Source organism: Portunus trituberculatus, chromosome 17 (genome assembly GCF_017591435.1).
Source record: "Portunus trituberculatus isolate SZX2019 chromosome 17, ASM1759143v1, whole genome shotgun sequence".
Lineage (NCBI taxonomy): Eukaryota > Metazoa > Arthropoda > Malacostraca > Decapoda > Portunidae > Portunus > Portunus trituberculatus.
Window position 1 is genome coordinate 27,220,502 of NC_059271.1, and position 17,023 is coordinate 27,237,524.

A 17,023-nucleotide genomic window follows, 5' to 3' on the forward strand; every position below is an offset into this window, starting at 1 on the left:
TCGAAAGAAGTACTATATTGCAGTCGATGGTAGGCAGTGTTACTGAAATCAGCGTTCATGACTAATGACTAAAAACTAATCAAACATAATGTATGTAATAGCCAAAGAGAAACGAAAGGAAATAAACGAGCGAGAAAAGGGGAACATATAAAACTGAGAAAGAGAGAGAGAGAGAGAGAGAGTGTGTGTGTGTGTGTGTGTGTGTGATATACGTAATCACTATGGAGAGGGAGGAGCAGCGTAAAAAGGAAGCGTATCAAGGAAATGAAGCATGCGCAGAGCGTAGAGAGCAGGAGAGAGAGAAAAAAAAAAAAGGGAGCGAGAGGAGGAAAGTTGCTGACTGTTCCTCGTCAGTGCCAAAGAAGCGCCGGTGTCGGGAACATCTATGATCGGGCTACAGGCAGACCGACGTCAGTGAATCTTATCCTTGGCTTCAAGCAGCTCACTGTTTGCAGGTGAAAATAACTGCACAATCTTGTTTTAAAGTTGCTCACATATTTCATTATAGAAAATGAATGAGATGAACAATCACGCTTGTGGAACTATTCATTGTTATGTAGGACGACCTGCTGAGTGGGAGAAGTACATGTGAACTCCACCTACAACGCCCAATTGTATATTATATACGCGTGTGTTTTTTTTATTTAATACACACAGCGTGTGTGAAAGAAGTCATTACACAACAGTGGTTATTATTGGAATGGCAGTAGTAGGTATCTGGCTGATGGTTTTAGTCCGTGAAAGGAACACCCAGTGAGGATAAGGAGTATTTGGCATGGCTGTCTTTAAATATTGATTGTGTGCTGGTTGGTGCGGAGACACACAAGGTGACTAGACATGGTTAACGTTACCTAGTGGCCTCCCTTGCATGTGATGAAAATGAGCATTGTTGCACAATACACAGGGTTCATAATTCTGAGGTATGTGAAGCAGTGTGTGTGTGTGTGTGTGTGTGTGTGTGTGTGTACATATATATATATATATATATATATATATATATATATATATATATATATATATATATATATATATATCTATATCATCTGTATCCTTCTAGACATTCTCTTTTGCATTGTTTCAAATAGACCTATGTGCTTCCGATAATGTGGGGATCAGAGTTCTATCGCATGATCTATACATGCGGTCTGACCAGCGCCAAATATAACTAATATTACTTCGGGATTTCTGCTTTTACCATTCCTAAAATTTAATCCTAAAACCCTAGTTATTTGCCTTCAATCTAGCCTCTATGCATTGTTTTCTTAGACCAAGATCGAAGCTGACTATAACTCCTAATATATGTACCTATATATATATATATATATATATATATATATATATATATATATATATATATATATATATATATATATATATATATATATGTGTGTGTGTGTGTGTGTGTGTGTGTGTGTGTGTGTGTGTGTGTGTGTGTGTGTGTGTGTTATATCTTATGTATGCTGTATATAGTAAAGAACGCCACAGCAGTGAGTGTCGATGTTTAGGATTATAACAACGATTCATAAAAAATTCTGTGACATGTAGCAAAGGTTTTTTCAAATGTTGCCACGATGTGGTGGTGACCAGGTCAGCGTGTCCCCTTGGGTCTTTCACCTGGTTCTGGTCAGGTCAAATGCCACGACTCACGCTTCACTTTTTGGCTATCAACTTCAAGCAAGATGGAAACTACAAACCTGATTTTTACCTCATGTAGGTGGTGTGAAAAAAAAAGTCAAAATGAATAATATATATATATATATATATATATATATATATATATATATATATATATATATATATATATATATATATATATATATATATAGAGAGAGAGAGAGAGAGAGAGAGAGAGAGAGAGAGAGAGAGAGAAAGGAGGCTTGCAGATAGGGAAGTAGCGAGACAATTTTAATCTGATAATTGGGGATCGAAATAGCAATGCCGCACTAATGGGAATTCTGGAATCTGCCACACCTAGAACGGACTTCATAGATGGAACAGACTATAGTTCGTATTCTGTAATTGAAAGATCCCTAGCGGTGGTTATCATTGTAAAGTTTTACAATTAATCTTATATATTGAGCGTCATGTGCGCTTTGCTCTGCTTAAAACATCACACTTGTGGGGCCGGCCAAACGTTCCTGTGACATGCTTTAAACAAGATTCATGGACACGATTTTTTCTGTGATGGCATCTCCCTTCTTCCCTTGCTGAATTTTTCCATACACAAGTGTAAGTCGATGTAGACAAACAGCCAGATGTTTCTTTTCATTTTATGGATATGAAATAAAAAAAAAGTTTCTACCTACAGAAAGCCTCCCCACACGTTTCACAGAAAAAGTAAACATAATATTAACACACACACACACACACACACACACACACACACACACACACAAAAGCGCGCGCGCACACATACATATTGATGTCATTATCCTAATCACTATAATAACATCCTGTATTTTTTCCGGGAGCTGCGAGGCTTTCTCCATCTTTCCTCACATATGCACAAATGTCTGTTATAGGACAATACAGCAAAATGTCTGATTGCATTATTTTCTTCACTTTGTAGTCTGTTTGCCTTGCTGTACGTTACCATTATTACGTTTCCAATCTGTTTTTACAATAATCAGTTAGCTATATTCTTTTTCCTCCAACACAATTTTCATCTGGCATTATATACTAGAATATGCTTAGGCAAAACACATGACATTCATATTGACCACGTCGCTACATTTCTCAGCAAACGATGCGGCATATTCTCGATGGGTTGAGCGTCTGCACTGAAATAGATGTCCCTAACAACAATTAAGAATGTGTCATTGATAAGAACAAATTAAAAGATAAACAAATTAAAGATAGAAGTTTTCTCCGCGCCCGCGCGCGCACACACACACACACACACACACACACACACACACACACACACACACACATGGGACCCATACCCTTGGCTTTAGCCTATCCTGATGGTGGTCTCATGAAGACGCAAAAGGCAAAACTGCTGCATCACCTGGAGGAGAAAACTCCATCATCTGTTGCCAGGAGTGTCTCACCCAATTCAGTTTGGATCCTTGATGCGATGGCCATCCTTCAGAGCAACAACCTCAGAGAGATTCCAAAGACCTTTGGGGAACTTGCCACCCTGTACCTGAAGAAGGTGGGAAAAATTGCCAGGGAGAGCTCTGCAAACACAGTACATCTTGTTACAGATCAGTACCCAACAGTCAGTATCAAGAATGCAGAGAGGGACCGCAGGGCCAAGGTTCAGTCTGCTTCTCAGTTAAGGGCCACTCAGATCTTTTCTGAGGGTCAAAATGTACCAGCTCAGTGGAAGAAGTACTTGTCCTGCGGGAAAAATAAGGAGCTTCTCATGGAGTTCTTCATCAAATCATGGGTACAAGATGGCCGGGGACACTCCTTTACTCTTTTCATTGGCCATTCAGACACCTGCCACAAAATCTGTTTTGCTGGCACCTCATCCTCCCCCGCAATTGCAGAAGTTGAAGAGCTGAAATGCTCTCATGAAGAGGCAGACACCCGCCTACTACTTCATGCGAAGTTTGCCAGGGAGACTGCAAACTCCATAGTAATTCAGTCCCCTGACACAGATGTACTGATTCTGTGCATCGCAAAGTTCATGGATTTGGACTGCTGTCTGTGGTTTGAGACGGGAACCGGCAATAGTAGGCGGATATTGGATGTTCGTGCCATACACTCCTATCTGAGCGAAATTCATCCTTCGGCCCCATTGGCCTTGATAGGACTACATGCCTTCACAGGTTGTGACAGTGTCTCCTCCTTTCATGGGAAAGGGAAAGTGAGGCCCATCAAACTGATGGGGGAACCCAAATTTGTTGATTTCTTATCCCAAGTTGGGAGGACGTTTGAGGTTGATGAGGGCTTGGTAAGCAAATCAGAGGAATTTGTTTGCTCACTGTATGGGCAAGATCTGAAACATGTAAATTATGTCAGGGCAGCTATTTTTAAAACAGGCAAACACATGGATGACACTATGCCACCTAACAAAGATTCCTTGGAAAAACATCTCAGGGGAACTTATCAAGCAGGCATTTATCACCGCTGCTTCGAACCCAATCCCAAGCATCCCGCCGCCAAACAGCCATGGATGGACAATTGATGATAGTGTCCTCCAGGTTAAATGGGTGAATCTACTCCTAGCCCCAAATTCAGTTCTTGAGCTGGCAAACTGCAAGTGCAAGAAGAATAAGTGCCATATCAAATCATGCACTTGTTTCAAGAACAATCTAAGTTGCACAGAGTTTTGCTCTTGCACTGATTGCGAAAAAAAAGATGCCCCGGTAGAGGAGGAAAATTTCTCTGATGATCGAGATTTGGGGGATGAAGGGATAGATTCTGATGAAAGTGAGGTTGAATCAGATGACTAGACATTCGTTACAAATGGTAAATGTGAAAAATTAAAAGCGATTTCAGGCTTTGCACTTTTTTCAGATCAAAATATAATATTAATGTTCCTTTAATCAATCTGAACGCTGCTACAAATTTCAAATTACAAAATTTTCACCTAATCTATAGAATAACCTAAATGAAGAAATAGAGCAGGTCTTGTTAAGATGCAACTACTCTGGATGTTGTCAGAACTGTTTTATGTTTTGTCATGTAGCTGGTGGGAAGGGGTTAATTTGACATTTTTGTGTAAATTATGCTCATTTTTCTCAGTTCTCTGCATGAAAAGAATCATATTGATGTTTATATATATATATATATATATATATATATATATATATATATATATATATATATATATATATATATATATATATATATATATATATATATATATATAATGTGATTTTACAAACTGTATGCACTGCAAAATGGGTGGTTGCTATGCAGCTAAGCCCCTTAGCAATGACTTTTCATTAAATTTCAATAAAGTCATTTTTCTCGAAAACGTGCAAGTGTTGTTTGTGGTAACAAGCTGAAATGTGTTGACTACGTTCATCTTCATAAAAAACAGGAAGAGTTTTTTAGTTACCAGATGTGCGCTACAAAAATCCTTTTCTAAGGACATTTTAGGGTCTCGTCTCATGGCCTAATATTCTTGTAAGCCCTTAAGTACTTGTGATAGCTTAAAAATTTGGAATGTGATAAGCAGCAGCCATCATTTGGAAATCTTACATGAATTTCTTGCCATGGAATGTTTGACGAAGTTGAATCGTGTGTGTGTGTGTGTGTGTGTGTGTGTGTGTGTGTGTGTGTGTGTGTAATTCACCTCGGTCGTCTGCTGGTCACCCGACCAGTCTTACCCATTACGGAGCGAGCTCAGAGCTCATAGACCGATCTTCGGGTAGGACTGAGACCACAACACACACTCCACACACCGGGAAAGCGAGGCCACAACCCCTCGAGTTACATCCCGTACTTATTTACTGTTACGTGAACAGGGGCCACACTTTAAGAGGCTTGCCCATTTGCCTCGCCGCTTACCGGGACTCGAACCCGGGCCTCTCGATTGTGAGTCGATCGTGCTAACCACTACACTACGCAGTGTGTGTAATTCACCTCGGTCGTCTGCTGGTCACAAAGCCAGTCTTCCCCATTACGGAGCGAGCTCAGAGCTCATAGACCGATTTTCGGGTAGGACTGAGACCACAACACACTCCACACACCGGGAAAGCGAGGCTACAACCCCTCGAGTTACATCCCGTACTTATTTACTGCTAGGTGAACAGGGGCCACACATTTCTTCGACTACTTAACTTCTAAAGTGGAGCACATTCTGTCCCTCTACCCTTTCGCTGAGATTTCCATTCTTGGAGATTTCAATGTTCACCACCAGCTTTGGCTTTCCTCTCCCTTCACTGACCACCCTGGTGAACTAGCCTTCAACTTTGCTATCCTCCATGACCTAGAGCAATTGGTGCAGCACCCTACTCGTATTCCTGACCGTCTTGGAGACACGCCCAACATTCCTGATCTCTTCCTCACCTCTAACCCTTCTGCTTATGCTGTCACCCTTTCATCTCCGCTGGGCTCCTCCGATCACAATCTCATTTCTGTATCTTGTCCTATTTTTCCAATCCCTCCGCAGGATCCCCAAAGCGAAGGTGCCTCTGGCGTTTTGCCTCTGCCAGTTGGGGGGACCTGAGGAGGTATTATGCTGATTTTCTCTGGAATGATTATTGCTTCCGTGTCAGAGACCCATCTCTTTGTGCTGAACGCATAACAGAGGTGTTAGTATCTGGCATGGAGGCGTACATTCCTCATTCTTTTCTCAACCTAAACCTTCTAAACCTTGGTTTAACTCAGCCTGTTCTCGTGCTATACATGATAGAGAGGTTGCCCACAAAAGGTACTTGAGCCTTCCATCTCCTGAATCTCATGCACTTTATATCTCTGCCCGGAATCATGCCAAGTCTGTTCTTCAACTTGCCAAACACTCTTTCATAAATAGGAAATGTCAAAATCTTTCAAACTCAAACTCTCCTCGTGACTTCTGGCATCTAGCCAAAAACATCTCAAATAACTTCACTTCTTCATCTTTCCTCCTTTATTTCATCCTGATGGCACCACTGCCATCTCTTCTGTCTCTAAAGCTGAACTCTTTTCTCAAACCTTTGCTCACAACTCCACCTTGGACGATTCTGGGCTTGTCCTCCTCTCCTCCTCCCTCTGACTATTTCATGTCTACAATCAAAATTCTTCGTAATGATGTTTTCCATGCCCTTGCTGGCCTAAACCCTCGGAAGGCTTATGGACCTGATGGGGTCCCTCCTATTGTTCTCAAAAACTGTGCTTCTGTGCTTGCACCTTGCCTGGCCAAACTCTTCCAACTTTGTCTATCGACTTCTACATTTCCATCCTGCTGGAAGTTTGCCTACATTCAGCCTATTCCTAAAAAGGGTGACCATTCTAACCCCTCAAACTACCGTCCTATAGCTTTAATCTCTTGCTTGTCTAAAGTTTCTAAAGGCTTCTATCCTTCTCTCTGCAACTTTATCTCATGTTTCCTTTCCGACCGCTCTATTGCTGCTGTGGTAGACGGCTACTGTTCTTCTCCTAAACCTATTAATAGTGGTGTTCCTCAGGGTTCTGTCCTGTCACCCACTCTCTTTCTATTATTCATTAATGACCTTCTTAACCAAACTTCTTGCCCTATCCACTCCTACGCTGATGATACCATCCTACATCTTTCCACGTTCTTTCAGAGACGTCCAACCCTTCAGGAAATTAACAGATCACGCGGGGACGCCACGGAACGCCTGACTTCCGATCTTTCTAAAATTTCCGATTGGGGCAGAGAAAATCTAGTAGTTTTCAATGCCTCAAAACTCAATTCCTCCATCTATCAACTCGACACAACCTTCCAGACAACTATCCCTCTTCTTCAATGACACTCAACTGTCTCCTCTTCCACAATGAATATCCTCGGTCTGTCCTTTGCTCATAATCTTAACTGGAAACTTCACATCTCATCTCTTGCTAAAACAGCTTCTATGAAGTTAGGTGTTCTGAGGCGTCTCCGCCAGTTTTCTCGCCCTCCAACTGCTTACTCTGTATAAGGGCCTTATCCGTCCCTGTATGGAGTACTCTTCGCATGTTTGGGGGTTCCAGTCACACAGCTTTGCTTGATAGGGTGGAATCGAAAGCTCTTCGTCTCATCAACTCCCTCCTCTGACTAACTGTCTTCAGTCTCTTTCTCACCGCCGAAATGTTGCATCCCTTTCTATATTTTATCGCTATTTTCATGGTAACTGTTCTACTGATCTTGCTAACTGCATGCCTCCCCTCCTCCTGCGGCCACGCTGCACAAGGCTTTCTTCTTCCTCTCATCCCTATTCTGTCCAACTCTCTAATGCAAGAGTTAACCAGTATGCTCAGTCATTCATCCCTTTCACTAGTAAACTCTGGAACTCCCTCCCTGCATCTGTATTTCCAAATTCCTACAACTTGTCTTCTTTTAAGAGAGAGGTATCGAGGCATTTGCTCCCCTAATTCTGGCTGACGGTTTTGGCACTTTTTTACTCTTTGGAGAGCCAGCGCTCAAGTGGGATATTTTTTACCTTTTTTTTTTTTTTTTGCCCTAGGCTGGCCCTCTTCCCTACGTAAAAAAAAAAAAAAAAAAAAAAAAAAAAAAAAAGGCTTGTCCATTTGCCTCGCCGCTTACCGGGACTCGAACCCGGGCCTCTCGATTGTGAGTCGAGTGTGTTAACCACTACACTACGCTATGTGTGTGTGTGTGTGTGTGTGTGAATGAGTGTGTGTGTGTGTGTGTGTGTGTGTGTGTGTGTGTGTGTATTATTACTACATTATTATTAATGATAAATGCCATATCCTTAAAGTTATTTTATCTATAGAATATTCCTGCCATAAAATTACTTGATCTTTATTTTTTTTTAATATCTGACTCTTCTCAGGAGACACTCTATATTTATGTATACCGTATACCTGCAAAATTTTATCATATTACATTAGTTTTTACTCTTATACAGGTAAAAATTATATTTCTGCACTAGGAAAAAAGTGAGGATCACCAAGACTCAAAGCGAATCAAGACCAAGACGAGAAACAGAAAGGAATGGAGAGGCTCTTGGAAATCGTTGGAGGTTTTGGAAACTACCAGAAGAGGACGTTCCTCCTCCTGTCCCTCCCGACGGTGGTGGTATCCATGCAGAAACTGGCATGGGTGTTCCTTGCGCCCAAGGTTGATCACAGGTAGGGTCATCATTATTAGTAGCTTCGCTGTTGTATTTATCTCTGTTATTATTATTATTATTATTATTATTATTATTATTATTATTATTATTATTATCATCATTATTACTATTGTTTTGTTATTAGTATTAATATTATTATAATAATGATAATAATGAAAATAATAATAATAATAATAATAATAATGATGATAATAATAATAATAATAATAATATTATTATTATTATTATTATTATTATTATTATTATTATTATTATTATTATTATTATTTTTATTATCATTATTATTATTATTATTATTATCTTTATTATTAATGTTATTGTTATTATTATTATTATCATTATTATTATTATTATTATTATTATTATTATTATTATTATTATTATCACTATTATTATTATTATTGTTATGGTTATTATTATTATTATTATTATTGTTATTATTATTATTATTATTATTATTATTATCATTGTCTTTATTATTATATCAATATTACCATCATCATCATAATTAGGATCAGATTTTGAATCTGTGAAAGGCTTTAGGAGAAAAATCATGTTATTGATACAGACCGGTATTAGATCTAATTTTCGATCTGTAGATCACCATCTTTTCTCTAGTAAACATCATTTTTTTTCCTCACCGTAACACAGGTGTCAAAGGCAACTAATACTAACCCTTTTTCTGTTCCCTCCTCCTTTCTCTATCCTCATTTTCTTTCTAAAGCTGAATGTTGTTTCTATATGCGCAAGCCTTCATGCCCATGCTTTTGAATCTTCCGAGTTTCCCACTACCTGGCTTTGACTCAAAAGTCACTCTCTAAATAAATTTATCTATGCTATCTACCTCTTCCTTAATTCCTCTGACTATAAGAAAATCTTTGATTATTTAACTTCCAAAGTGGAGCATATTCAGTCTCTCTAGCCCTTCACAGAGATCTCCATCCTTGGAGATTTCAATATGTTCACCACCAGTTTTGGCTTTCCTCCCCTCATTGACTGTCCTCGTGAACTTACCTTTAACTTTGCTATCCTCCATGATCTAGAACAACTGGTGCAACACCCTACTCGCATTCCTGACCGTCTTGGAGATACTCCCAACATTCTTAATCTTTTCCTTACTTCTAATCCTTCTGCTTATGCTGTTACCCTATCTTCTCCGTTGAACTCCTCATACACAATCTCATTTCTGTATCTTATCCTATTTCTCCAATCCCTCCTCAGGATCCCCCAAGGCGGAGGTACCTCTGGCATTTTACCTCTGCCAGTTGGAGTGACCTGAGGAGGTATTATGCAGATTTTCTCTGGAATGATTACTGTTTCCGTGTCAGAGACCCATCTCTGTGTGCTGAGCGCATAACAGTGGTGATAGTATCTGGCACAGAGGCATACATTCCACACTCTTTTCCTTAACCTGAAGCTTGCAAACCTTGGTTTAACACGATCTGTTTTTTCACTTTACATGATAGAGAGGTTGCCACAAAAGGTAATTTCAGCCTTGCATCACCTAAGCCTTAGATAAGGTTAGATTAGCCTTTCCTTTTGGTCCTAAGGAAAGGCTTTGGCATAAAGTCTATCGACTGTTCAAGGGGTCATTAAGGCAGCCATGTCAACTTGTGGCCAATCTTTAGGTGCTGTTCAACAGAAAGCACCACCAATTTCACCAAGTAATTTTGTGAGTCAGGATCGAATTCGCGCCATCGCGACCACTAGCGGAACTACCCAGCTTCCGTTTCCATCACATGAGTCTGATGTGATTTGTTTCTCCCCGAAATCATGCCAAGTTGCCAAACCCTTTATTAATGCGAAAAATGTCAAAATCTTTCGAAACATAACTTACCTCGAAACTTCTGCCACCTTGTGTGTATATATATATATATATATATATATATATATATATATATATATATATATATATATATATATATATATATATATATATATATATATATATATATATATATATATATATATATATATATATATATATATATATATATATATATATATATATATATATATATATATATATATATATATATATATATATATATATATATATATATATATATATATATATATATATATATATATATATATATATATATATATATATATATATATATATATATATATATATATATATATATATATATATATATATATATATATATATATATATATATATATATATATATATATATATATATATATATATATATATATATATATATATATATATATATATATATATATATATATATATATATATATATATATATATATATATATATATATATATATATATATATATATATATATATATATATGTATATATATATACAATCAATTCCTCCATCTATCAACTCAACGCAACCTTCCAGACCAATATTCTCTCTTCTTCATTGACACTCATCTGTCCCCTTCTTCTACACTGAATCTCCTCGGTCTATCCTTTACTTATAATCTAAACTGAAAACTTCACACCTCATCTCTTGCTAAAACGGTTTTTATGAAGTTAGGCGTTCTGAGGCGTCTCCACCAGTTTTTCTCACACCCATCCCCCTCAACTCTTAATTCTTCTTCAAGGGCCTTATCCGTCCATGTATGGAGTACTCTTCGCATGTTTGGGGGTCATCCACTTATACAGTTTTATTAGATAGGGTTGAATCAAAAGTTTTTCGTCTCATCAACTCTCCTCTGACTGACTGTCTTCAGCCTCTTTCACACCGCCGGAATGTTGAATCGCTATTTATCTTCTCTATCTTCTACTGCCCTTTTCATAGTAGCTGCCCCTCTGATCTCGCTAACTGCATGCCCTCTTCCTTTAGCGGCCTCGCTCCACAAGGCTTTCCTCTTCCTCTTTAATGCAAGAGTTAACCAGTGCTCTCAATCATTCATAACTTTCTTTGGTAAAATCTGGAATTCCCTTCTTCCTTCTGTATTTCCAACTTGCAATGACTTGACTTGGGAGGTTTCAAAACAGTTATCCCTTTTTCTGGTTAACTCTCTCGGACCTCCAAGTGGCAACTTGGGGGCCTTTTTTATTCGTTTCGTGAGGATGTGCATTCCATTTTTTAATCAGATTGGGAATAACTCCAAATAAACGTACGAGAAAAATTATTGGAAACGTTGCATGACCTATTCGACAATGATGAAACGGTAACTTGAGACTGAGTAGTAAAAACATTTGTAAAAGAATAATCTGAAACTTTTAGGGGAAGACGGAGCAAATGACGTCCTCCTCACACCTGGCTTATCCTTCATTATATATAGGTAACCCGTTAGTAATTAGCAAACTATAGACTATATATCTATGTCTAAGCCTGTCGCAATTACTACCAATAAACATGTGAAGCCTCATGCCTTGGTTACCATTTGGCATTTGCTGCTTCCATCATTATCATCACTAATGTGATGTGTGATATTAAGCATTATGACTTTCTTTAAGGAATCCTTTATAGGTAATATATACATAGTTCATTATCTGTCGGGAAAAGTTTTTAAAATCACTATAGAAGATTATTCCTTTCCGCAAGAGGCTGATGAGATAAGAGTGCGTGTTTGATGTATGTATGAGTGAGTGGTCTCTTGTCAGAGCCACCCCGTGTACTATATATATATATATATATATATATATATATATATATATATATATATATATATATATATATATATATATATATATATATATATATATATATATATATAGATAGATAGATAGATAGATAGATAAATAGATTATATTTTTAAACCGTAGCTTTGCAGTAGTAAGCGGAATATCTTGTAACACACCTGCAGGCACAGAAATTCTACTCCTACAAAACCATGTACCAAATCCCCATTGCCAACTTATAGGCTTCATTGTTGCTTCATAATCACTTCAGGTAGTGTGTATATATATATATATATATATATATATATATATATATATATATATATATATATATATATATATATATATATATATATATATACCTGAAGTGATTATGAAGTAACAATGAAGCCTATAAGTTGGCAATGGGGATTTGGTACATGATTTTGTAAGAGTAGAACTTCTGTGCCTGCAGGTGTGTTACAAGATATTCCGCTTACTACTGCACAGCTACGGTTTAAAATATAATCTTATTTTGTTTGGGAAGATTATTTGGAACGCATTGCTAAGTTCCACGCAAAAGGAGGATAAAGGGAGAAGCAGTCTCCAAGTCAGGTTATATTAATCTAGATTAGATTAGGGGGATCGAGGGAGCGCAGCTCTGTTGAATTAGGATATATGAGTTTTAGGTTAAGAAGTCCCACGTGGAGGCACAAATTCATTCAGAAGTGGTTCCGCTTTGTCCCCATGGTATATAGTAACCAGCTCAGCTTTAAGGATTGAATAACTTTTGGTCATTGATAGAAGTGCGAGATGTTGATGAGTGGCAGGCACCTTCCACTCGTTTTCTCAGAACATAGTTGTTCAAATCTTCGAAATTGCTTAACAGGTCGCAATTCATCATGCCGAGAAAGCAGAACCACTTATGAATGCAAATGTAGACGCCAGCACTTGACTCCTTGCTAATCTTGGCCATATAATATCTCAGTAGCAACAGCTGGTAGCCTAATAAAAGGTGAAGGCTTCAGCTTTATTTTATTTATTTTTTATCTATCTATTTATCTATCTATCTATCTATCTATCTATCTATCTATCTATCTATCTATCTATCTATCTATATATATATATATATATATATATATATATATATATATATATATATATATATATATATATATATATATATATATATATATATATATGTGTGTGTGTGTGTGTGTGTGTGTGTGTGTGTGTGTACACTGCTTCTGTCATTCGAAGGCGAGCTTTGTTTGGTTCTTTATGAAGGGTGACTGTATTCTCTTCTACTATCTTCCGGGTGAAGTTAATATCTGCGTGGTTGGTGACGTCGTGTTTCTTGATGGCGCCGTCTTGCAGGTGAGCTGTAATGCGCTTGGACAAGGTGGTGATAGTGGAGCCAATATACGTAGAGGGTCGGCGACTGCAGTCACCATGGTTGCATGTGTATTGGTACACCACATTCACCTCTTGAAGCGCTGTTGTCGGCGGGTGGCAGTTGTTTTTTAGTACGAGGCTGGACGTGCGCTTAGACTATATATATATATATATATATATATATATATATATATATATATATATATATATATATATATATATATATATATATATATATATATATATATATATATATATATATATATATATATATATATATATAACATTTTCTATTTTTTTCGTTCATACTGGTTCAGGGAGTACGCGGGAAAATGAAGAGTGAATGACCAGAGAAAGATAATGAGTGCATGTATCATAACGGTGTGTGATTCACTGTTTGATCTGCTGCAGTCTCTGACGAGACAGCCAGACGTTACCCTACGGAACGAGCTCAGAGCTCATTATTTCCGATCTTCGGATAGGCCTGAGACCAGGCACACACCACACACCGGGACAACAAGGTCACAACTCTTCGATTTACATCCCGTACCTACTCACTGCTAGGTGAACAGGGGCTACACGTGAAAGGAGACACACCCAAATATCTCCACCCGGCCGGGGAATCGAACCCCGGTCATCTGGCTGTGAAGCCAGCGCTCTAACCACTGAGCTACCGGGCCGTGTATAGCTACCGGGCCGTGTATGTGTGTGTGTGTGTGTGTGTGAGTGAGGGAGCGTGAAAAATCACTGTATTAAGGGTACGTACCTAAAGAGACTTTCGCGAGTTACTGATACTCACATCACCAGCAGGACCATTTAGATATATTGGGCGTCTTGTCTCCCTAAGAAGAACTCTGTAAGGTTTATCATGAATGAAAATTTTCTCATATATGGAGAAATGGAGCCGCCGTGGTACAGTGGAACCATGCGTGCTTTGGGGTCCGAAGGGTCTCCAAGCACACGGGTTCGAATCCTGTCCACGGTCCGAGTGTGGTTGGGCTTCCTCACTCGGAGCAACGGTTCCTAGCGGGTGGGCTTTGAGATAGGAGCTACCCCAAAAAGTATCCCCTTTAACCCATAAATCCCCGTGAAAACCACACATGGTATAAAAATAAAAAATAGCGGAACACTTGATTTCCCAAATATGAGTATCTTCCAAAATATAAGCAATAAGCAGAGTAGTAACAAAGAAGAAAGTTTCTATTTTTGACTTTGAAAGTCCTTTAACTGTGTAAAAGATTTCAAATGTAATTTTGCGATTTTATGGGACATTAGAATTGATTACTCTCTCTCTCTCTCTCTCTCTCTCTCTCTCTCTCTCTCTCTCTCTCTCTCTCTCTCTCTCTCTCTCTCTCTCTCTCTCTCTCTCTCTCTCTCTCTCTCTCTCTCTCTCTCTCTCTCTCTCTCTCCTCCATATATATATATATATATATATATATATATATATATATATATATATATATATATATATATATATATATATATATATATATATATATATATATATATATATATATATATATATATATATATATATATATATATATATATATATATATATATATATATATATATATATATATATATATATATATATATATATATATATATATATATATATATATATATATAGATAGATAGATAGATAGATAGATAGATAGATAGATAGATAGATAGATAGATAGATAGATAGATAGATAGATAGATAAATAGATAGATAGATAGATAGATGGATAGATATACACGATCTGCGTGTGTTAAACTTAATGTTTGAATAATGAAAAAATATTCACCTTCTGTATTCCTTTATGGCTCCGGTAGAGCTTTTCTTTTTCTTTTTTTTTAGGCTTGATTACCACTAGTGGTAACCCTCAATGATAAAATAGTATTTACTTTCGTGAGTTGGTACAACAAGAATCTTATGTGGATCCCACCGTAGAGCTTGGAGCGTATTTACTTCTTCTTATTGAGAGAGCTTTTTTTTTTTTATTCTTTTATCCTTTTTTTTCTTACTATTTTCACTACTTGTATTAATTTCTCGAACGTTGCCAAAATAAACTGAAAATCTTGCCAGTACTGCGCCTTTACACCTTCCAGTTCAATTAACTTTATTTTCTGTAATTTGCAGTGGATGCATTTTATTTTCTTCTAGATGGCTTCTATTACCTTCATATATTCATTACCTACGTTAACGATATCTATGAGGGCGTCACCTGTAAATTATCAAAGTTCACTTGTGATAATAAGATAATGAATAAAGTGTAGTATTCTCTGACTAGCCAAGACACGGATGGAGAGGTAAACTAGAGATGTACATTACTGCTGTTTATTAGTGTACACAAAAGCGAGCGGAGATGAGTCGAGCGGTGCGTATGTCCCTGAGTTTCGGTACTGACTGGGGAGTCCTCGGCTGAGCATCCGGCCCGTGACCTCACACCGTCCAGCTGGGGTCTGTTTCACTACACCTGGCCCGGCTTAAAGGTATTTCCACACCTGGGCCGGATTAGCGTGGTGGTACTGGTAGTAGTAGTGGTAGCAGTAGCAGCAGCAGCAGTAGTAGTAGTAGTAGTAGTAGTAGTAGCAGTAGTAGTAATAGTAGCAGTAGTAGTGTGGTTCACTACAAAAGCATTTACAATAGATGATAAAAGGAAATTACAATCCGACTTCGACCGAGTCACTTAGTCAGAAAAGTGGCAGAATCTTAAATACAGCGTTCAATTAATCTGATCACCCTATCACAGGAAAGATGTAGACAAACTGGAGAGAGTCGAAGGAAAAGCTACGATGGCCATATCACACGACTACCACTACGAAACAAACCATACGAGGAGCATTTGAGAGAGGTCAACTTATTATGTTTAGAGAAGCAAAGAAAGCTAGGAGACTTAATAGAGCTATATAAAACGTTTCGCGGCTTTGAAAACATAAACACAAATAACTATTTAATATTTGGTACAACTAACGCCATTCAAAATAATGATATTAAGATGATAGGTTATCGTTTCAGATCACATAAAGCTAAACACTATTTCTTTATTAGATTTTTTTTCTTTTTTATTTATACCATGTGGACTTTTCACGGGAATTTATGGGTTAAAGGGGATACTTTTTGGTGGTAGCTCCTATCTCAAAGCCCACCCGTTAGGAAACCGTTGCCCCGAGTGAGGAAGCCCAACCTACACCGTGGACAGGATTCGAACCCGTGCGCTTGGAGACCCCTCGGACCCAAAAGCACATAGTAGAAAGTAAGAAGATATAAACTTTAATTAAAACAAGGGTTAGAGAAGCTCTTCGCATCAACCCCTTAAATAACATACTTCACTCCTGTGTTGATTTC

The 17,023-nt window shown here is 37.7% G+C and overlaps 1 protein-coding gene across 4 annotated transcripts in view; it reads left to right on the forward strand.

Moving 5' to 3' along the window:
* The first annotated feature begins 306 nt into the window (after positions 1-306).
* The window catches only part of LOC123505188 (organic cation transporter protein-like), a 48,042-nt gene continuing 31,325 nt past the window's right edge, over positions 307-17,023 (forward strand). The window contains exons 1-2 of one of the 4 annotated variants that reach the window (XM_045256352.1): positions 307-455; positions 8,475-8,697. In XM_045256352.1, coding sequence (XP_045112287.1) covers positions 8,561-8,697 — 137 coding nt within the window. In that variant the 5' untranslated portion in view covers positions 307-455; positions 8,475-8,560. Of the gene's footprint in view, positions 456-494; positions 921-8,474; positions 8,698-15,796; positions 16,168-17,023 lie in introns of those variants that run through there. The other 3 variants (XM_045256351.1, XM_045256353.1, XM_045256354.1) reach the window with 3 other exon arrangements.